The 23,603-nt window shown below is 44.5% G+C and overlaps 1 protein-coding gene across 1 annotated transcript; it reads left to right on the top strand.

The window, feature by feature from the left end:
* Nucleotides 1-2,331: 2,331 nt before the first annotated feature.
* Nucleotides 2,332-3,393, top strand: LOC306740146 (putative G-protein coupled receptor 21; the record flags this gene model as incomplete). Its single annotated transcript, XM_079222253.1, has 1 exon — nucleotides 2,332-3,393. The coding sequence occupies one exon, from the start codon at nucleotides 2,332-2,334 to the stop codon at nucleotides 3,391-3,393; it is 1,062 nt and encodes a 353-aa protein (XP_079078379.1).
* Nucleotides 3,394-23,603: the final 20,210 nt, after the last annotated feature.

The following is a 23,603-nucleotide window of genomic DNA, read 5'->3' as shown; positions in this document are numbered from 1 at the left end:
AGCGTCTGCTAGAGTCTGCTAGCGTCTGCTAGCATCTGCTAGAATCTGCTAGCGTCTGCTAGAGTCTGCTAGCGTCTGCTAGCATCTGCTAGAATCTGCTAGCGTCTGCTAGCGTCTGCTAGCATCTGCTAGAATCTGCTAGCGTCTGCTAGTGTCTGCTAGCTCATGTTTAATGTCCAAGATGTCAGACATGCCGGACTGCTCGTGCAGCCGCCTCCACGTTCGGCCTTGTCAGCCGGGCAGATGTGGCGCTTCTGACCTTTTGACCTGGAGAAACACAAGCACAAAGATGGCGGCACAAAGATGGCGGCACAAAGATGGCGGCACAAAGATGGCGGCACAAAGATGGCGGCTAATGTCCTTATCATATGGCGCTGCTCGCCATATGGCAAGGACATTAGCCGCCATGTTTACATGTCCGTAAACAAAACAAAGCGGCCTGAATGCCGTCTCTGTTCCACACCGACAGACGTTCTCCCTCCGGTTCCGTCTGAACCAGACATCCCAGGAGAGGCTTTTAGCTTCATGTGGCGAGTCAGCAGACGGCGCCGGTCGGCAGTGACGCATTCGCTTATAGAACCGGTGCTTTGGTTTTTTAGAAGATGCACGAGTCCTGCAGGGATCCTCCTCTCCTCATCAAAAGATTTGCCTCACTTTATTCTGTGCGTGTGTGTGTGTGTGTGCGTGTGTGTGTGTGTGTGCGTGTGTGTGTGTGTCCATGTCTTCTTGGGTCCGTGAGACGAGGATGGAGTGGATATTCATGAGATTTACATTTACGTAAATTATTACATAAATACATTTAAACTCTCACCGGCTATATTCATCATCCACGATGAGCTCCCTTAATCTATAAATAATCCACATTTCATCACATTTTAATCTCCTTTTTAATGCTTTGTACTAAATTTAGACAGAAAAAGTAAACATTCGTTTGTATGAAGTCAGAAAGTTTCCCATGGATATGAGATAAGAGTTTACCGATGATGGTTGCATGTGCCGTCTTCTTGCTTCTTCACAGTTTCCACATTTTGTTTGGAAAGAGAGAATGCAGCTTTGACACAAGCATAGACTTCTATACAACCAGAAGAGTCGCCTCCTGGTGGTCAGGAGAGAGAATGCAGCTTTAATAACACAGGAAGCATATGCTTCTATACAACCAGAGGAGTCGCCCCCTGGTGGTCAGGAGAGAGAATGCAGCTTTAATAACACAGGAAGCATATACTTCTATACAACCAGAGAAGTCGCCCCCTGGTGATCAGGAGAGAGAATGCAGCTTCAACACATGAAGCATATACTTCTATACAACCAGAGGAGTCTACTGGTGGTCAGGAGAGAGAGGAAGGAGGAAGAGAGGGAGAGGGGAGGGGAGTAGAAAGGGGAGGGAGGAAAAATGTGAGCGAGCAGAGGGAAGCAGCGCTGCATCATCACTACTGCCACTCCAGCAGAGAGGAGAGACAGAATACCGCTTGTCTCCCTTATCGCCCTCTCTCTCTCTCTCTCTCTCTCTCTCTCTCTCTCTCTCTCTCTCTCTGTCTTTCTCTCTCTCATGCTCACATACTCGTTAACTCCACACACACACACACACACACACACACACTTTTTCTCACACACACACCCTGGAAGCCAGCCGGCTGCCTAGAAGCTTCCCGGAGAAGAGGTCCCGGTGACATTATCCATCACATCTGGATGTTCGCCCACCTCGAAGAACTCTTCCTGCTCTGAGACGCTGTGTGTGTGTGTGTGTGTGTGTGTAAAAGTGTGTGTGTGTGTGTGTTCCACCCCCCTGAGCCAGATCAGCTTGTCCTGGACTCTTTTTGCCTGGCTGAGACTGTCACTGTCGGCGTGGTGGAGGAGCTGCCGGGGATTTGTATTTTGTTGCCGTTGCAAGGAGCAGAAGTGGATGCCGGCATCCTCCGGGGGCAGAGTGCTCACCTCAGGATCTGCAGTCCAGACGGGGAGGGGGGGATGTGATAAACAGCTGCGAGGCGGGGGGGCGGTTTGCACTGCAGCATCCGATCGGCATCTCTTCTTCTACGCGTTTATTTTTTTGTTTTTGTGCCTCTGGAGGTCGCACACATTTCAGCCGGGGCTGCGATTGGCCCTCAGATGGATCACTGCTACTTTAAGGACGAGCTCTCCTCCCGCTGAGGGAGGAAAGATGCTGATTTAAGAAGAACAGGAGGTACTCTGCTTTCATCCGGGCAGATCACGGGGACGAGCAACTTCTGGATCTAGAGAAAGAGACTCGGGATGGCGGCTGCGTTGAGCTGAAACCGCCGCCCCCTCCTTCCCATCCTCCTCCTCTTCCTCCCCCTCCTTCCCCACTCAAACATGAACTCTTCCTCCGACGCGAACCAAAGCGTCTCCCCCCCGTTCTGCCTGCTGGGCGCCGCAGGTTACTCCCGCAGCCTGGACACCTGCGTGCTGGAGGCGGTGGTCATCCTCTTCCTCACCGTGCTCATCATCTCCGGCAACCTGGTGGTGATCTTCGTCTTCCACTGCGCGCCGCTGCTGCACCACCACACCACCAGCCACTTCATCCAGACCATGGCCTACGCCGACCTGCTGGTGGGCGTGAGCTGCCTGGTGCCCTCGCTGTCGCTGCTGCACTTCCTGCGCGGCCTGAACGAGGAGCTCACCTGCAAGGCGTTCGGCTACCTGGTGTCCGTGCTGAAGAGCGTCTCCATGGCCTCGCTGGCGTGCATCAGCGTGGACCGCTACGTCGCCGTCACCCGGCCGCTGTCCTACGCCACGCTGGTGACGCCGTGCCGCCTGAGGGCGTGCATCGTCCTCATCTGGGTCTACTCGGCGCTGGTCTTCCTGCCGTCCTTCTTCGGCTGGGGCAAGCCGGGGTACCACGGCGACGTCTTCCGCTGGTGCGCCGAGTCCTGGACGACCGAGCCGGGGTTCAGCGCCTTCATCGCGGCGCTGCTCTACGCGCCGGCGGCGCTCATCGTCTGCTTCACCTACGGGAGCATCTTCCGGATCTGCCGGCAGCACACGCGAGAGATCACGCAGCGCCACGCCCGCTTCGGCTCGCAGCCGACGGAGGGCGGCGACAAGGAGGGCGAGCGCGGCGGGGAGCGCTGCGAAGGCTGCCCGGACCGGCGCTACGCCATGGTGCTGTTCCGCATCACCAGCGTCTTCTACGTGCTGTGGATGCCCTACATCCTCTACTTCCTCCTGGAGAGCGCCGGGCTGTACCACCACAAGGTGGCGTCCTTCCTCACCACGTGGCTGGCGATCAGCAACAGCTTCTGCAACTGCCTCATCTACAGCCTCTCCAACAGCGTCTTCCGGAAGGGCCTCGGACGCCTCTTCAGCCCGCTGCTGCCCTCCTGCCTCGGCTGCTTGGACGCCAAAAAGGCGCCGGAGCCTCGCCGGCCAGTGTGAGCGGCGGCGGCGACGATAACGATGACGGCGGATCCGTTTTCGACCTCTTTTCGGAAGCGCCGCTCTCAGCTGCGTAGCGAGACCCAGCTCTTGCTTCTTGGTCCCGCAGTGAGACGTTGCTGAGGCGGAGTGGAGCCCGTCGACCTCACAGAGGCAGATTTATTGTATTTATTTGTATTATGGAGGCTGTGAAGGTTTCTCTCCGCAAAAGGCGAGAGAAGAACTTGTTTTTTCTGGATGTTGAGAAGAAAGAAAGCGGATCGCAGGAATACAAGTCACGCGTCGCTTCACGGGATTTCATGAAAACACTCCTGCCTGCACTGACTTCACAACTCCCAGATGCAAAAAAATAACACAGCGCGCCTTGTGTTGTGTGCGATCCCCCAAAATGCACTTTCAAGCCTGCAAATTGTCTTCAGGGTAGAATTTAGAGAATGCAAAAAAAAAAAAGCCCACTTCCCTTCCCTTAGAGAACGCCTGATGCTAGTGAGTTACTGAAAAACCATCTGATTATCTGTGTGTGTGTGTGTGTGTGTGTGTGTGTGTGTGTGTGTGTGTGTGTGTGTGTGTGTGTGTGTGTGTGAGAGAGCTAAATGTGTGTATCGAATGGACCTTGAGCTCATTTCCCAGAGAGAAGATTGAGGTTTATTTCGGAGCTTGTTTTTTTTATCAGAAGGGTCCTTTTCCCTTTTGAAGCCGGGACGAAGCTCCAAGTTTTGTTAACACAGTCTCGGGTTTCACGTGAAATTGTTGACTTTTTAAAAAAGATTTAGCTTTATTTCTTCGGCTGCTTTGGAGCCGGGGTTGGGGGAGGGGGGACTTGCCCGGCCCTTCAAAGAGACACTGATTCGTATTTATTTGCAGAGTTGTTGTTTCCTCCTCAGGTTCGGATCAGCAGTTCTTCTTGAAACGCCCCCGGGCGGGTTTTTTTTGGCCTTCTGGATCTGAGCATCAGACCGCCGCCTCCTGACTCGTAGTCCACGACACACTCGCTCCTCTGTGATCTGCAGCCTTGTTCCTCCGCTTGTGGCTTCATGTCGATGTACTCCAGAGTTTAAATATTCAAACCGGGTCCTTCTTGGCGGGGGAGGGGCTGTTAAGTCTATGTTGTGGACGAAGTCTTGTGTTTTATAAGATAATTTATTTGCCGCGAGCCAAGGAGGACTCTGGATTTCAAGTCACAGTGAAGTGTGTTTCTGGGAGCGTCTTGCTCCTGAATTTGACGTATTTGCGCTTGAAAAGCGAAGAAGAGGAAGAAGAAGAGGAAGAAGAAGGAGCCCCAGACCCTTTGTGTTCTGGGTTCTGCTGTTTTTTCTCCTGAAAGGTTTCCGCTGCTCCGACGTTTTAAAGGAACAGCAGCGAATAAATTCCCCGATTCAAAGAAAACAGCATGCGAAATCGATCAGTAAACCATCAAACTGAACTGAAAACCAAACCACAGTTTACGACACGCTCGTGTTGGGACTTTATTTATTTATTGGTTTATCTAACAGGGAAAGTTCACACCAGTGAAACAAATTGCTGCCAGCGAGCCAGAAATAGCAAAAAATGTAAGAAAACCACAATGTTGCATTGACCGCCGACTAAGCAAAACATTTATATCAAGTTATCGCCGCCTGGAGCGAAAAGATTATTTCATCCTTACAATAAATGTCTGTGTGTCAAACACTTTGTGCTGAATCATTGGAGAAAACTGAATTTAAAGTAAAGTCATTTTGATAAACTGTTATTACCACGTGTTATAACCACACTGCTGTTCATTATTGATCAAGATCCCACTGTGTCAAAAAATATTTTGTAAAAATCACCGACAGTCAATGATGTCATTGCAAGACCGATATCGATGCTGATGAATAAAAAATAAAACATCATTGTTTGATTAACTGCTCTTGGGGTCAATCATTTTTTTTGAAACTTTCAAAAAGTGTTTCCAGAAGCTTTAAAAGGTCTCGGTAATAATCTGTTAGTAAAAAAAAAAGAACTATTTAGATGTAACATTCTCGTTTAAGAAGCTGGAGTCAGAGAATAGTTGACGATTAACTCCACAGTGGATTTAATGGATGAATCGTTCCAGATCTGAAGCAAAACATCTGTCTACAGCTGAGCAGAATAATCCTAAATCTCATTCATAGAAATATATGGGAAAGCTTTTACTGCTACACGCGTGTGTATTAAAACAAGGAAAATCACTCTTAATAAGTCGCGATTGAAAGTTCGTTCTTGGCCTTGGAAACGCACCCGGCCCGTTGAGCAGCTGATCTGGAGCTTTCACATGGTCTTCCTCCGCAGGAGTTTGTCCAGTTTCCATCGACTTGTAGATGTCGGTTGCATTTTAATAACACAACATATAAAATAAATCTTGTTTTATTTCATTGTGACTTGAGTTTAACACATTATTGTCATTCGTCTGATTAAAGTGAAATGTTTTGATTCTGTGTATTGGATTGATTTGGGATCCCAAAATTTTTTTATATCCACCATCAAACTATGTTTTCTCGTGTAGTTGGGAAGCCTCTTTGAAAGTGATCTAATCAAGATGAATTATTACTTCCTCAAAGGATGGGAGGGTGAATTATGGCCTTAATCTGGACTCCATCCAGTTAAACACTAACCGCCTGGTTCTGGTTAGACTACGGATCCTTTTTGATCACCTACATATCCTTCCTCAGGCCTCATAGAGGATAAAAAGTGACAAAGCAAAAGGAAGAAAAGACAAATAAATGTTCATCATTAATGTCAATTTCATGTCAATTGTCAATACATTTTGGATAAATGTGTATGTTCTTTAGGGCAACCTCCGGTTCTGTGTTAACGCTGCATTCTCTCTCTTGGCCACCAGGGGGCGACTCCTCTGGTTGTATAGAAGTATATGCTTCATGTGTTAAAGCTGCATTTTCTCTCTTGGCCACCAGGGGGCAACTCCTCTGGTTGTATAGAAGTCTATGCTTTATGTGTTAAAGCTGAATTCTCTCTCCTGACCACCAGGGGGCGACTCCTCTGGTTGTATAGAAGTATATGCTTCCTGTGTTATTAAAGCTGCATTCTCTCTCCTGACCACCAGGGGGCGACTCCTCTGGTTGTATAGAAGCATATGCTTCCTGTGTTATTAAAGCTGCATTCTCTCTCCTGACCACCAGGGGGCGACTCCTCTGGTTGTATAGAAGTCTATATAAATGACTCTACTTCTCTTGATGTATTCCCTCAGTAAACATTGTAAACATGAGTTTATGTCTCAATCTCTAGTTTCAAGTCTTCTTCAATACAGCATGATGTTCATTTAGTAAATTATGGGGGCGGGGCTACAAGGAGATTGACAGGTCTCTACATCACTCGTCCGCATTCTAAATTTGGTCACTTCCTGTTCACTGGTGGCCAGATGTTTTTAGTAATGTGCCGTGGAATGCGTCCTGCTTTGTTCGACTCCCTTTCCGCTTCTGTTCATATGATGCGATCGCTTGAGTCTGATGCCATTGATTAGGCTCACGTGAAAGTTATCGATCGGGGAAAGACGACATTGAACTTCCTCTCCGACGTGGGATCGTTGATGATGCAACGGTCAATCAATAATGGGATCTAGAAGCCAATACCAATAGTTTCGTGGACGGCAATTAGACCACTTTTCCTAACGAGGTTTCTGGATCATTTCTCAGGCTCGCCAGCTTGTTGTGGAAAAAAAGGAAAAAAGAATAACATATTAAAGTTAAAATAACATATTTTATACTGGGGGAATGTTTGTTTTTACATTACATCATACAAGTGTGTGTGTGTGCGTGTGTGTGTGTGTGTGTGTGTGTGTGTGTGTGTGTGTGTGTGTGTGTGCATGAGTTTCTGACCTAAACTAAACAGAATCAAGCTAAACGTTCGGGCTTCAAACAAGTTGAGAATCAGCGGTTTAGATCTTCACTGGAAACTAAAACGCACCGACACATCCAGACTAATACACATCGATCTCCGGGCAGCAGCTTTCTTTCTTTCTTTGGTAAGTTTCCTTTATGAAAGGTTGCTTTTAAAGAAGCAGTCCCTGGAGCCCACCCTCTGTGCATTGTGTGGTAACGTGGTTATCTGGTTGAACATCATAACTATGAACACACTGTACAACATAGAGGCAAAAATAATAAAACAATTAACGAGAAATTGTGGTTTTGAAACTCTCTTCAGTCCTTTGATTCGGACACGAGCCGCCATTAAGCCCCTTAGTGCAACCGTCCACTCTGGGTGGAGAGTGTGTGTGTGTGTGTGTGTGTGTGTGTGTGTGTGTGTGTGTGTGTGTGTGTGTGTGTGTGTGTGTCCACAGCTAATCTAGCATCCGACCCAACCCATCTGTCCAATATTTCCTGTGCGTATTATGACTCTGTGCTCAAAGACGTCTCGTGGTTGCAGTGATTCTTTAAAAAAAAAACCCTGCTGACTCACCACACACTCAAAAATTTTTTATAACACACTTTATTTTTTTATAAAAAAGGCCGGATTTCAGGCCTTTTTTTCATGGCGCCTCTGGTTGTATAGAAGTCTATGCTTCATGTGTGGAAGCTGCATTATCTCTCCTGACCACCAGGGGGAGACTCCTCTGGTTGTATAGAGGTCTACGCTTCATGTGTTAAAGCTGCATTCTCTCTCCTGACCACCAGGGTGCGACTCCTCTGGTTGTATAGAAGTCTATGCTTCATGTGTTAAAGCTGCATTCACTCTCCTGACCACCAGGGTGCGACTCCTCTGGTTGTATAGAAGTCTATGCTTCATGTGTGGAAGCTGCATTATCTCTCCTGACCACCAGGGGGAGACTACTCTGGTTGTATAGAAGTCTACGCTTCATGTGTTAAAGCTGCATTCTCTCTCCTGACCACCAGGGTGCGACTCCTCTGGTTGTATAGAAGTCTATGCTTCATGTGTTAAAGCTGCATTCTCTCTCCTGACCACCAGGGTGCGACTCCTCTGGTTGTATAGAAGTCTATGCTTCATGTGTTAAAGCTGCATTCTCTCTCCTGACCACCAGGGTGCGACTCCTCTGGTTGTATAGAAGTCTATGCTTCATGTGGTAAAGCTGTATTCTCTCTCCTGACCACCAGGGTGCGACTCCTCTGGTTGTATAGAAGTCTATGCTTCATGTGTTAAAGCTGCATTCTCTCTCCTGACCACCAGGGTGCGACTCATCTGGTTGTATAGAAGTCTATGCTTCATGTGGTAAAGCTGTATTCTCTCTCCTGACCACCAGGGTGCGACTCCTCTGGTTGTATAGAAGTCTATGCTTCATGTGTTAAAGCTGCATTCTCTCTACAGACCATAAAGCAGGGGATGCTTTAGGGGCAGGGCTACGAGGTGATTGACAGGTCGATACGTCACCATGCATTCCAAATATGGTAACTCCTCATCATTGGTTGCAAAAAAAACAAACATGGCGACCACTGTAATCCAAGATGGCGACGGTACAACCTACGAGGCGTCAACACAGCAGCAGTGTCACAACGTCCACTTCTTCTCTCCACTCTGTGGAGTAAATCTGCACAGTCAGCACTCTTCTCCTGGAGCTCACGGCCGCTAACGCCACCGCCCGCCCCGTCCGGCGGCTTCTTCTGGACAATGTGCCGGACGCTGCTCCCACGCAGCCGCCCTCCTCTCCGCTTTGATCCCCGATTCAAAAACACGTCGTGTCAAAGTTGACGTTTTCATTTTCCTGTGGGAAAATCACGATGTGATCGCAGCCCCCCCCCCGGGGGAAAAGCCTTTTCACAGAGACCAACAGTGCCAAATTTGGACCCAGGACTAGGAGCAGGAACGGGAGGAGGGGTTATATGTATTTAGCGTGGAACGGTCCAGCTCGGCTCTATTCTGCCCGGCAACACAACGGCTCATAACGACTCATGGCATGAAGGCAAAACCTCTAAATATTAATGTTAAAAACGGTGTTTAGAGAGTCAGTTTTATGCCTCATGTTCATGTTGGTGTGTGTGTGTGTGTGTGTGTGTGTGTGTGTGTGTGTGTGTGTGTGTGTGTGTGTGTGTGTGTGTGTGAACCTGAGCGATAAGGAGGTGGAGCTCTTATCTGCAATCAGAGTGAAAACAGCCCGTTCATGCTGCCGGTTATTCTTAGAGCCGAAGAAATGAGCCTGGAGCCACGACGACTCACCTGACTGAGAACACACACACACACACACACACACACACACACACACACACACACACACACACACACACACACACACACACACAGACAGACTACAGTCATATAATGTGAACAGTTCTGAGAAGCAGAAATGTTATTAGTCAACTTTAAGTTCAGAAACACAGTACAAATATACTACATCTCAGAGGTAGATGTTGTACTTTTTACTTTCAAAAGGGCAGATATTGGCAGATGACCGTCTTCCCACACACATACATATACTGTATGACTATACTTTGACAGTAAAATAACTAAAATAATCCTCTTGTTTCAGCCTTTAAACAGTGAACCACTTGCAGGTCTAATCTGGTTGCATAGAAGTTCTCACTTGTTGGGTTCTCGCCCTTTATCGGTACAACACGGTATTACGAGCACTTCTTTGTACCATTCACTGTTTATTGTGTTGCAGATTAGCAGTCGACAAAAATAGAATGAATTTATAGGAGCATGATGTACTCTGTGTGTGTGTGTGTGTGTGTGTGTGTGTGTGTGTGTGTGTGTGTGTGTGTGTGTGTGTGTGATGATTATCACGGCCAAAGAACACTGCGCTGCAAAAAGTATCCGCCGCTGACGTGAAAGTGTCTCCTTTAAACGTCCATAACACTAAAACCAAGACCCCGCTGGGTTTGAAGCGACATCAGGATCTGCGTACTTTACGCCTCCGAGCACAGTAAAAGTACACGTTGTACTCAGAAGCTGTTTTTGTATTGGTGGTGACGAGCGTGTTGTCGTCACTTCTCTCAGTGTTTGGTCCGCAGCGCGTTGTGAGTCCTTCGGCTTCCCTCTGTCCTTTATTCTCACTTCCTGTTATTCTTCTGCAGCCCACTCCCACAATACAACAGTAACATATATATATATATATATATATATATATATATATATATATATATATATATATATATATATATATAGAAAGGTTGTCATGCTTTCACTTTGTTCCTTTCGTCTGATTATTTTATTCAAAATGAATATCATTGCTCCAGAACACACACAAAATATACAAATACATAAAGACTGCACTTTGAATTTCGATGATACGGGACACTTTCAACTAGAAAATTAAAATTAATATAGAAATGTTCAACAGGAAATTAAGCTTTGGACTTAATTTCACAATAAAAAAGTAACTTTTTATTAGCTAATTTATTTGGGGGGAAAAGTACATACAAAATGCTGCACGAATACCTTTCTTTTATTTATTAAGTTCTCTTCCATGATAGCGAGCCAACATTTTTTTTCGCAATATGTATATTTATATCCTTTTTGATAGAGTCTCAAAAGGCATCTCTTGGTTTCGTGTACAATGCTGTGTCACTCGGGATGAAAATAACTCCGATGGAAAGTCAATTAGGAGCTTTACTCGTGGTGGAAACGCACATTAAATGCATCCTTGTGACTGAGGAACAAGTGACGTACTTCATAATATAATATAAAAAAAGACGTGCATTGGTGGACGGAACAAGCAGGAGAGCCGCTGTTCAGCTGTTGGGCTTTGACTTTCCACACCTTTTGTTCCTAATCCTCTTACAGGGTTTTATTGCCTAAACCCAACTGTTTGTGGATCCGACTGTTTGTGGGTTCTTTCGTCGTCTAAACCCGACTGTTGATGGTTATTTTAAGGCCAACCGTGATGCTTTTTATTAATCTGACTCAGTGGTTTTGTTGCCTGGACGTAACTTTGGTTTTGAGGTTAAGGTCTTACTGAAAAAAAAGTAGTGCAGAAGAAATCTGACATTTGGTTTCCCGGTAAACGAAACCAGCAGATTGCATTCTGTGATTGTTTGGTGAACTTCCGTGAGACGGAGTTGTGTATACCAACAACCCAAAGGTGAGCAGAGAGGCTGAACTACAGCCGCCAGAAACCACTGAAGACGTTACATCAGCAGAAACTCTGAGACTGAGTTCATTACTTTAATCTGTGGAGGGACTTTCTAAAGGAGGATTGCATTACTGGACAATTTACCCTGAGTGAAAGGAATCCAAGCAAACGAACAAACTACTTCTACAGTACGACCACAGCTCTAAAACCAAGTCTTAAAGGTACAGGAGTCTCATCTTCTGTTAATTCTGTTGGTGGTTTTCCATCATCTCTTAGAAATGTCATCAATCGCTCCATTGTTGTAACTTTGGATATACTTTCCTTTGGTTGTATAGAAGCCTATGAGTCATGTGTTAAAGCTGCATTCTCTCTCCTGACCACCAGGGGGCGACTCCTCTGTTTGTATAGAAGTATATGTTTCATGTGTTAAAGCTGCATTCTCTCTCTTGACCACCAGGGGGCGACTCCTCTGGTTGTATAGAAGTATATGCTTCATGTGTTAAAGCTGCATTATCTCTCCTGACCACCAGGGGTCAGCTCCTCTGGTTGTATAGAAGCCTATGCTTCATGTGTTAAAGCTGCATTCTCTCTCCTGACCACCAGGGGGTGACTCCTCTGGTTGTGTATAAGTACATGCTTCATGTGTTATAGCTGCATTCTCTCTCCTGACCACCAGGGGGCGACTCCTCTGGTTGTATAGAAGTATATGCTTCATGTGTTTAAGCTGCATTTTCTCTCCTGACCACCAGGGGGCGGCTCCTCTGGTTGTATAGAAGCCTATGCTTCATGTGTTATAGCTGCATTCTCTCTACTGACCACCAGGGGCGACTCCTCTGGTTGTATAGAAGTCTATATAAATGACTCTACTTCTCTTGATGTATTCCCTCAGTAAACATTGTAAACATGAGTTTATGTCTCAATCTCTAGTTTCAAGTCTTCTTCAATACAGCATGATGTTCATTTAGTAAATTATGGTCATTTAGAGTCAACTTTATTTCATTTAATGACGTAAATGAGTCACAAACGGTCGACTCTATGTGGATCCGGCCCTGAAGATTAGAGCTGATCATGAAGTGCAGATTCATTTTCTTCCGAGAAATGTAATTACTAGCACCACATTTATATCAGAAATAACTGATAATGTCTTATCTTACAAAATGTGACACACAAATCGGTCCAAAGCATAATTACACAGATAATAACTGCTGAACTCATCAATCTGTACACAATCAGAACATCTGGCCCGGTTTCAGTGACCCTGCTGTTCCAGAAACAACAGTCACACTTGGCTGCCGTTGAGATTTATTTAATCTTGATAACACTTTTGCTCTCAGCTCTCGACACCAGAGTGTGATTAATTTAACGAAGCTTCAGGTGTGCTTTAAAAACAAGATGAAGTTCTCATTCCTAACGTTGGGACTGGTTCTCACTTTAAATGAGATGCAAGGCTCGAACAAAGCCTAATAGGGGAAAGTAAATAAAGGATGACTGTAGGAACTTTAATGTTAATGTGCCATGAATATATTCAGAGAGAGAGAGAGAGAGAGAGAGAGAGAGAGAGAGAAACAAGCAATTCTTAATAATATAAATTAGTTTGTTGTTTTAGCTGTAGGGGATCATATTTAATCACAACAATGTTTCTGTGTTTGTTCACGAAAGAGACGCAGTGTGTGTGTGTGTGTGTGTGTGTGTGTGTGTGTGTGTGTGTGTGTGTGTGTGTGTGTGTGTGTGTGTGTGTGTGTGTGTGTGTGTGTGTGTGTGTCGGCCACTGGCCGAACAAGCTGTTCTTTCAGTCGGTGATTTAAGCGTCTTGTGAAAAGACGTGATGCCTGGCCCATTTGTTCAGGCTGCAGGGAGGAGATGTGGTTAACATATAAATCTATTCAACTCAATGGTGACTAACACATTCATTAAGTTTAGTTTGTGCATTTTGTGTACGTGAGAAAAGCCCTGATGTAAAACTAGATCACCAAGAGTATGCGGTGTCCTGAGCCCAGAATGCATTGCGGCTTTTCAAGTCTATCCAACGGCGGACTGCGAGGTCAGACGGTTCAAACATAATTACTTGTTGGATAAAATGATCATGAATGATGGCAAGTGGCGTTAAAGTTAAAGAGGGAAAACATTGTAGGAAAAAACATACCGTAAAAGTCGGGTTATACGCCGCTACTTCCTTCGGTCATTGTCCCCATTTGCACCCCGCTGTAGCTAGCTGGTGCTCATGCTAGTTCCGCGCTAACTTCCGCTAGCTCTCCGCTAGCTCCCCAACAACCACCAAAGGTAGGGAACAGCCCTGGCTCTACACCCGACTTGGGCAGAGGGGACTCGGACAGTAGCAGCGCTAGCTAGCGCTGCTACTGTCAGCGGGACAACGATCGGAGGTAGGAGGGGCGTATAATCCGACTTTTACGGTATTTAACACAAAGAAAATGTGATAATTTACATATTTCGTATACATTTTTGCACCATTTTTCAAACTATTGTAACTCTTGCAGAAAATATCTTGCCGCTGCTCTTTACTCCTTGTGTTTGCAACGCGACCGGCTCCAGATTCTGCATTCTCATGTTGAATCTGGTCAACGTTTTGGCACCAGAAGTGTTCTGGTTTCCCTTTTTTTAATATTAAGCTTTGACCAACCGCGTCCCGGCATCGTTTGGTTGGCTGCAGGTAAACGCTGATCGTCTGACAATCATTTAGCTTTTTATTGGTGTAGAATAAGCAAAGTAAAGTAGAGGAACCTCCAGTTGGACATTTCTAGTTGCTAATCAGAGTAAATTTTAAAAAAGGAAGCTCCTTGTCTCCTGGAGTCGGACTGATAGCCGATGGGCTCAGATCACATGACCTCAACTGAGACACCGACGGTCCAGTTTAAGGCTGCATTACATTTAAATTCCAGCCTAAACCGGCATGCGTTTTATTGGACACACAAGCTATCCGGGTGGTAGCAAACGAGGAATGAATGGACAAAGTAAATTGCAGCGACACAGACTAATTCCTGGAATGTAAAGGACATCCCGATCTGATGATAAGGAATCATTTAGGGATCAGAGGGATCTCATACAATACTGACATGCCGTCACCAGCATGGAGAGGAAGGAGCATAATGCTCCGACATGTAGGAGTGTTGTATGAAGCGATCATCCCTGAGCTGTAATTAGAATACACACTCGAGCGCGAGAGGAACGCTTATCGAACCGGCCGGAGGCGGCCGGGGCGAGTGCCCTTTAAGGGCTCATAATGAGTCTTTTCATCGCCGCTGAATCTCTCCTTCCTCCTGCCGTGCTGCAGGAAATGAGATCGTTGTTGGCGGCCGCCGAGCGCAGCCGTCACGTCTTAACGGAGCCGCTTTCGCTTCGGGAATCGATTTGGAACGAGCGCCACGATGACGCTTTGTTTTTCCGCAGCGACACGACATTAGCTTGTACTCCTCTGAGCGTTTACATGAGGAGGGCCCTGGAGGATCCTCAAGTAAACGGAATGACGCGGAACAAAATAGAAAGAAATGCGTGAACACAATGTATAAATATATAAACACAAAACAAGTTGCTTTCAGACCATGCGCTGTCAACAGGAACGACGTCTATTGACAATTTTCTGCTGTTTCTCACGAGATTGTGAGTTTATTTGTTGCCTCACGCGGTTCTCAACATGGTGACGGAGAGCTGGCGGCAAGAAGCTAACGGAGCTAACGCTGCTAACCTTCTTCTTCTCTTCCTCCTTTTCGGAAGATGTAAGCTTCACTTCTGCAAGAAGTCTGGACGACGTTATCGTCTGTATCACCGTATGAACACATGCACTCACATGCACTCACATGCACTCACATGCACTCACATGAACTCACATGCACTTATATGCACTCACATGCACTTATATGCACTCACATGAACTCACATGCACTTATATGCACTCACATGCACTTATATGCACTCACATGCACTCACATGTACTCACATGCACTTATATGCACTCACATGAACTCACATGCACTTATATGCACTCACATGCACTTATATGCACTCACATGCACTCACATGTACTCACATGCACTTATATGCACTCACATGAACTCACATGCACTTATATGCACTCACATGCACTCACATGTACTCACATGCACTCACATGCACTCACATGCACTCACATGAACTCACATGCACTTATATGCACTCACATGCACTCACATGCACTTATATACACTCACATGCACTCACATGCACTCACATGCACTCACATATACTCACATGAACTCACATGCACTCACATGCACTCACATGCACTTATATGCACTCACATGCACTCACATGCACTTATATACACTCACATGCACTCACATGCACTCACATGCACTCACATATACTCACATGCACTCACATGCACTCACATGCACTTATATGCACTCACATGCACTCACATGCACTCACATGTACTCACATGAACTCACATGTACTCACATGAACTCACATGCACTTATATGCACTCACATGTACTCACATGCACTCACATGTACTCACATGCACTCACATGCACTCACATGCACTTATATGCACTCACATGCACTCACATGCACTCACATGCACTCACATGAACTCACATGTACTCACATGCACTCACATGCACTCACATGCACTCACATATACTCACATGAACTCACATGCACTCACATGCACTCACATGCACTTATATGCACTCACATGCACTCACATGCACTTATATGCACTCACATGCACTCAGACCCGGCGCTATGGGCGGGCCTTGGGGGGCTGGGTCCGCCCTGGACGGACAAGCCTGTCAGTCACTTATCACACGTAAAAAAAAGAGCGCAACTCTCTGTTGCCGGCGACAGGAGCCGTCACAGGAGGTAACATGCAAACATGATGCAAAACTAAGATTACCGTAACTCCTCGAATATTTATGCCATCGACGTAATTCCAACGGATTTCCAATGCTTTCCAATGCGAAAGGCCAACCTGATTATGCTTTGGAGAAGGACTTAACAAAGAAGTTCAGGAGTGAATGGAGGGACACTGTCCTACGCAGATTTCACTTGGCGGCCAACCGTCGTCTCCCGCTCCACTAGTGGTGAGTTATCTGGTTTCATCCAGCCTGCTGGCCCTATGGACGAGGCTAAATGATTGGTTGTAGGCCTATAAGTTTGTTCTTTCTTGGAAAAACAAACAAACATGTAATGCAAAGCAATGTCTTCTTAATGTCTGTTGGAGGCTAGCTGTTGGTTGGCCCTTTTCGTCGTTGCTGCGCTCCGCTCTGTTTCGGACAAACACCGGACAGTGTGTTGTTGTTGAGTGTGTTGTTATCGTTATTGTTGTTGTTAATGTTGTTGCTGGATGTGTTAGCCTAATCATTTTAGACCTTTTTAGGCCTATTTTTTTGAAATGTCCTGTTGTGGCTGAATCTGCTATCTGCTGATCTTTCAATACAATATATTGTGGGACTTATGTGTTGCTTGATTGCTGTGTTGATTGATTGCCATAGGCCTACAGTTCATGTCTAATTCTATTGGGTAGGCTACCTGCTCAGCTGGCCTATTTATTAGCTTGTGAGATTCTAAATAATACCGTCTGTCACCTTTTTGTGCCGGAGTTCGATTATAGGTGAAAAGTTGAACTGCTATGCTACCATAGGCTGTAAAAAAAAAGTGCCCCCCCCCAAAGCAACGTACGGCCCCCCCGCAAATCAGTGCCTGGTGCCGGGCCTGCATGTACTCACATGCACTCACATGTACTCACATGCACTCACATGCACTCACATGCATTCACATGCATTCACATGCACTCACATGCACTCACTTGTACTCACTTGTACTCACATGCATTCACATGCATTCACATGCATTCACATGCACTCACATGCACTTACATGCATTCACATGCACTCACATGTACTCACATGCATTCACATGCATTCACATGCACTCACATGCACTCACATGCACTCACTTGTACTCACATGCATTCACATGCACTCACTTGTACTCACATGCATTCACATGCATTCACATGCATTCACATGCACTCACATGCACTCACTTGTACTCACATGCATTCACATGCATTCACATGCACTCACTTGTACTCACATGCATTCACATGCATTCACATGTACTCACATGCACTCAAATGCATTCACATGCACTCACATGCACTACAATGCATTTACATGTACTCACATGCATTCACATGTACTCACATGCACTCAAATGCATTCACATGCACTCACATGCACTTACATGCACTCACATGCATTCACATGTACTCACATGCACTCAAATGCATTCACATGCACTCACATGCACTTACATGCACTCACATGCATTCACATGTACTCACATGCACTCAAATGCATTCACATGCACTCACATGCACTTACATGCACTCACATGCATTCACATGTACTCACATGCATTCACATGCACTCACATGCATGAAATATCATTTTTAAGCTTAGTTTCGGTTTCTTTTTCTGGCGGAGGCGTTCTTCACACACGCTCAAGGACTGACGGACAGATGAAGGTCTGGTGATGTATGGTCTTTTTTACAGTTTCTGGTCGTGATGAACGCTGTAGTTTGGCGGATTGTTCAAAGGAAACACGCTTTTTCATTCCACCGGCGGGTGTTCAGGTTCGGAGGGTTGAAACCAGTCTTCACTGGGATTGTCTGATTTATTTATTCATATATTTTTTAAACCGTAGTGAACGGAGCACGTTGGCAGCAGTCCTCATCAGTTTCCAGTAGCGAGGTGCGTTCAGGCGCAGTGTTGAGTGTCGATCAATCGCCCTTTGACGGCTCCGCCTCCGGGAGCAGGAGAAGATCATGCATCATAATCTCAGCTAATGACCGAGCGCTACACAAACAGATCCCGCATTGAAGGAAGTCGATCAACATGAGGAGGAAAACTGGATCGAGGGATGCCATTCAAACCAAATATGTCAAACAATTTAAACAAAGACGGGTCTTATTCTCACAATCAGTGTTTTCAAAGTATATATAGCAGACCGTGACCCCTTCCCATGACCTTTCCTTCCCCTATTCCTTTCCACCCTAATATGTTGCCTATACCCTCCTTGCTCCCTTACCTCCTCCTCCTCCTCTTCCTCTTCCTCCTCCTCTTCCTCCTCCTCCTCCCTGCCTTCACCCAAAAAGCCCACAGCAGCAGCAGCAGTCAGGTTCAATCTATTAGTCAGCGAGGCGCACAAACACGCCATTAATAATGGAACCAATTAATCATTGAAAACAGCAGGAAGGTAACCTATGGACCGCTATGGAGAATATGCAGAGTGTGTGTGTGTGTGTGTGTGTGTTTGTGTGTGTGTGTGTTTGTGTGTGTGTGTGTTTGTGTGTGTGTGTGTGTGTGTTTGTGTGTGTGTGTGTGTGTGTGTGTGTGTGTGTGTGTGTGTGTGTGTGCTGCTGATGGAGGTAAACCTGGAGGACTTCATCGTTGTGGCGCCCCCTACAGGACGGGCCGCTGTGCTGCTCAGCTCTGCGTCGCCTCTCTTAAGTATTCGCCATTGTGCGCTACGTTGAAAGCCACTGCAAAGAAGTGCCAGCTGTGCCTCCATGTACCAGGATGCATTGCGCTCGAGAGGCGGTATTTCTACGGCCGATAGATAAATCACAAAAACGTCAATGAAAGCAATTACAATCCATGTTTCTCTTCCACACTGAAGAGATTGTGGGCGACACACTACGTTGTCGGATTCTACCTAACTAGCTTGCGTCTACTCTCGTTGCGGCTGGCTAGTTAGCCAGCTAGTTAACGTTATGGTAATTAGTTAGCTAACTAGCCAGCCGCAACACGAGTAGACGCAAGCTAGATAGCTAGCTGCTATACACAAACTGCTGGCCGTGGCTGATGTTACTTTTAGATGGAGCCGGACTTTACTGTTTTTTATTTTCCGTTTCCGTTGTTTCAACCAGTAGAGATTAGGACCCAAATCCCCCAACAGCACGACTAAATACAGGGATACATTATGTTTAGCTGAAGAAAGGGATGTTTAATTAAAGGGGGTTTAAGTCACGTTTTGAATGTGGGACTTTTACACGTTGTATTTTTCATAATATTGTATTAGTACTTTTCCGTAATACTTCTTCCACAACTTCCACTCATCAGTAAAAAAGTGAGTTTGCTTCTTTTATTAGCCCTTATTTATTATTTATTTATTTAATCAATCGATCGGAAAAAAAGTAATTTTCGATATTCCTGCTTTGTTTGAAGTGAAGTTGAGGTTAAACTTCTCCAAAGGCTGCGGAGTGGAACAGGAACACATAAATGAAACCATCAGGCCCCAGTTCTTTAAAGGTCAGCTGGTAACCAACCAGTTTGTCTATTTAGAACATTTAATTAATTTAGCTTTTATCAAATTAGCTCCGGTCTCTCGTACTTCTCTGATTATCCTCGGCCTCAGGCATGTTACGTACGACGCGGTGGGATTCACGGGGAACTTTTAGTAATTCATCTGGAATTATATCGATAATCAGAATTATTACATTTTTCTGCAAAAATGGCCAAAACAAACTGCCTGGCTTCTGCCTCCAGATTTGCTGTTTTTATAGTCGTATGAGACGGTAAGTTATAAATATATTTGTTTAAGTATTTTGAAGGCAGAACTGTGGGCTTTGAGATTCTGTAAAATGCATTAAAGTTACAAAAACAGAATAAACTACGATTGTTGCACCACTGCTCCCTAACTGAGATTCAGCTTTATTTATTTATTTGATTATATATGAAGTTCATTCTTACCAAGGTTTTCCCCAGAAAGTTATTTTTGTGAACTTATGTTTGCAATAACAGCAGAAGCTCTGGATAAGTCAGATTTATTGTTGCCAACTGATGGACGTTGTTGTCATGACGTCACTCGTTGGTTTGTGGACATTTCAGCCGTCGCCATCTTGTTTTATGCAACCAGTAAACAGGAAGTGACCATATATGGATGAGGGAGGAGCGACATAGAGACGTCTCTGGTATCGACCTGTCGATCACCTTGAAGCCCCGCCCTAAAGCATCCCCTGCTTTGACTCTAAATGACCATAATTTACTAAATGAACGTCATGCTGTATTGAAGAAGGTTTTAGTTTAAGCTCCAAAGCCAATTATATGTGAGAACTTCAGACAGAATGTTTGTTGCTGTCCATGTTGAGATCGTCTCTGGTGTCGATTCAATTTATATTCCTTTTTTTCAGCTCTAACAGCGGCTCCTTTATTTCCTCACCAGTCCATCAACACCACAGTTAGTGCCTTTTATTTTATCAGCATGAACATACTTTCATAAAACGTGTTAATCAGACTTAATGCCAGCGAATATACTTAATATCCCAGGGGTGCGGCTCAGGTCGTCCATCTCTGGGGAATAAATGCAGTCAATGGAAGAGACAAAATTAACCGCATTAAAAATACGACTCGGAACTAAAGCGACGTTTCCTCTCCGGCCGCCGGCTGCAGACTGAAATATTAATGCAACCTCTATATTCACGATACAGACTTTTGCTCCACTCACACTGTTACTCAGAGGATGAATAATAAAAATAAAAGAGGAAAATTACGGAAAATAGAACAGAAGTCAACGGAGGTAAAGAGGGAACAGTTTGAAATAAAACATCAAATTGTTCTTCAGACACGGAGAACAAAAACATTCATCATTCAATTAAAAATAGAAGAAGAGCGAGAAGGAAAAATAGAGTTCATTCCTTTACTCATTTACCTTTACAGCTCATCGGCCTCCGGGCCTGAAAAGTGAAGCCAATACTTCATGTGTTAAAGCTGCATTCTCTCTCCTGACCACCAGGGGGCGACTCCTCTGTTTGTATAGAAGTCTATGCTTCATGTGTTAAAGCTGCTTTCTCTCTCCTGACCACCAGGGGGCGACTCCTCTGGTTGTATAGAAGTCTATGCTTCATGTGTTAAAGCTGCATTATCTCTCTTGACCACCAGGGGGCGACTCCTCTGGTTGTATAGAAGTCTTAAAATGTTTTGTTGATTTCCAAAACACAAAGATTTTCCCTTTTACTTCTTTGGTTCAAAATAGTTGCAGATTAGTTTTCTGCCAATCAAGGGATTAATAAACTAAACTTCTGCAGTTCTCGTCGTAAACGAACATTGAGATTTTCTCTACAAGCGGCATCACTTGATTCATAAAATAATAAATAATAATAAATTCATAATCAATCTGAGTGTAAAGGTGCGTGACGTATCACGAGGCAAACGCCTCATCACAAGTTGAGGCCGATGTGCTGCATGTGAGCGGTTTGGAAACAGCTTGAGGTTAAAGGATATTGAATTAATATTTTTACTACTCAAAACAAATCAGAAAATATCTCATGGAAACAGATAATTTTTAGGCATTTTTGCTTCAAACTCTCACGCAACATTTCTTTTCTGCTCTGATTTTAATATATAAACACAAAACAAGTTGCTTTCAGACCAAAGTGTGTTTTAAAGTCAGAGTTTGCTCTCGACACTGAATCAGTTTGATGTTTTCTCACTTTAAGAAAAGGCCTCAAATTAAACCCGGTCGGCAGAAGAAAAGGAATTGTCATTATTAATTGGTGCAAACAACGAATACGTTGAATATCGACGTTTCTGAAAAAAATGTAATATCAGCCTGATATCGTACTTGCAGAAATGCTTTAAACATAAATAAGTATTTCATCATCTTCATGAGTCTTTGCAGCCTGAAGAGCTCTGATTGGCTGAGAGACTGCACCTCACGTGACCTGAGACAAAGCAGCTGGTGTTTCTGCTGCTGCAGCTGATCTCAGGTCAGACGGAGAGCTCTGCTGCCACCTAGTGGTTTCATTTAACTGCTGAAGTGAGGAAGAGGAGACTTTCTTTATTTACTCTCTTACCTTTCTAATTTCCCTGCTTTCTTTTTATTTCCTTTTATTTATTTTTCCTTCCTTTTATTTTTCTTTCCTTTTTTCTTTTTCTTTCTTTTAATTTCCTTTAATTTCCTTTAATTTATTTTTTCTTACCTTGTATTTTCATTTATTTGTCTTTCATTTTCTTTCCTCCCTCCTGCTGTTCTTACGTATACATATATTTATATAAAATATGTATATTTAAATATATATATATAATAATTAGACCGTGTAGCGAGTGACACAGGTTGTCGATTATCTATATTTGACTGTTTTTCTTCATTTGGCTTCTATATTAGAATAATAGTAATCTACCGCATCAAGACTCCAGTTTCTATTTCTCGTCATTTCTTTCTTCCTCTCATCGATAGTTTATTTAATTCTTCCTCCTTTGCTTCCTTCTGTTTTTCCCTCTTTTCTTTTTCATCCCTCTTTTTCTGCGTTTCCTGCTCATCTGAATGCACTTTTCTTTTGTATCTTTCTTCCTCACATATTCCCTCGTTCTCTTTGTTCGACCTCACCGACAGTGAAAACATGGCGGGCCGAGAGAAGGGGAAGGAGGAGAGGAGGTAGGATGTAGGAAAGGAAACGAGCAGTTAGAGGAGGGAGGAAAGGAGGGAAAGGCAAAGCGACTTTGAGGATGAAGAGAAGAGAGAACTGTTGCAGCCGTTTATCAGGTTCATCAGGTCATAATAGTTGTTGCACCTGCACAAGGTGTCCCTGAACGCACCGTTTGTTAAGCTTCCAACTGTTAATTAAGTGTTACGTTAATACATGTTAATATGTGTTAATAAACCCATTCAGTGTTAATTAACTGTTAATACGTGTTACATTAATAAATGTTAATACGTGTTAATAAGTGTTTAATATGTGTTCATATTTGACAATGTGTTAATTAAATCTTAATTAAGTGTTAATAAGTGGTAATACTAACAAAGTTAGCAGTTTACAGTCTAAAATAGAATAAATATACTTTATGTAACTTTCGTTCTCTTTCAGTTTTATCATCTTAAGTATTTTAGATCAAAGGTTTCCAGGATCTCTAAGTTAATACAAGTGCTGTAAAGAAAACAACATTAAGTCGTAGAAGAAGAGTTTATTTAATGGACGTAAATAAATATTGCAGTCATAATCCAACAGGCAGAAACATTATTTTATTATTCCCCAACAGCCTGGTCGATAAATAAGAACGTGTTTTTCCAACCGGCTTCACACGTCAAACTGAACCTGTGCAGCCGGAGAACGTGGAGGTTCTTGTTTAGCGCGTTGACGATGTGAACGCTGACCTGGAACCAGATCTAAACCTGATTAGCGTCACGTTGCACCGAAATTTACAACCAGCTTAGAATTAAGAACGGAAAAA

The sequence above is a fragment of the Taurulus bubalis genome (assembly GCF_910589615.1).
Source record: "Taurulus bubalis genome assembly, chromosome: 8".
In the NCBI taxonomy this organism is placed as follows: domain Eukaryota; kingdom Metazoa; phylum Chordata; class Actinopteri; order Perciformes; family Cottidae; genus Taurulus; species Taurulus bubalis.
The sequence above is the reverse complement of the archived record's forward strand: the minus strand, read 5'-3'. Positions and strand labels throughout refer to the sequence as shown.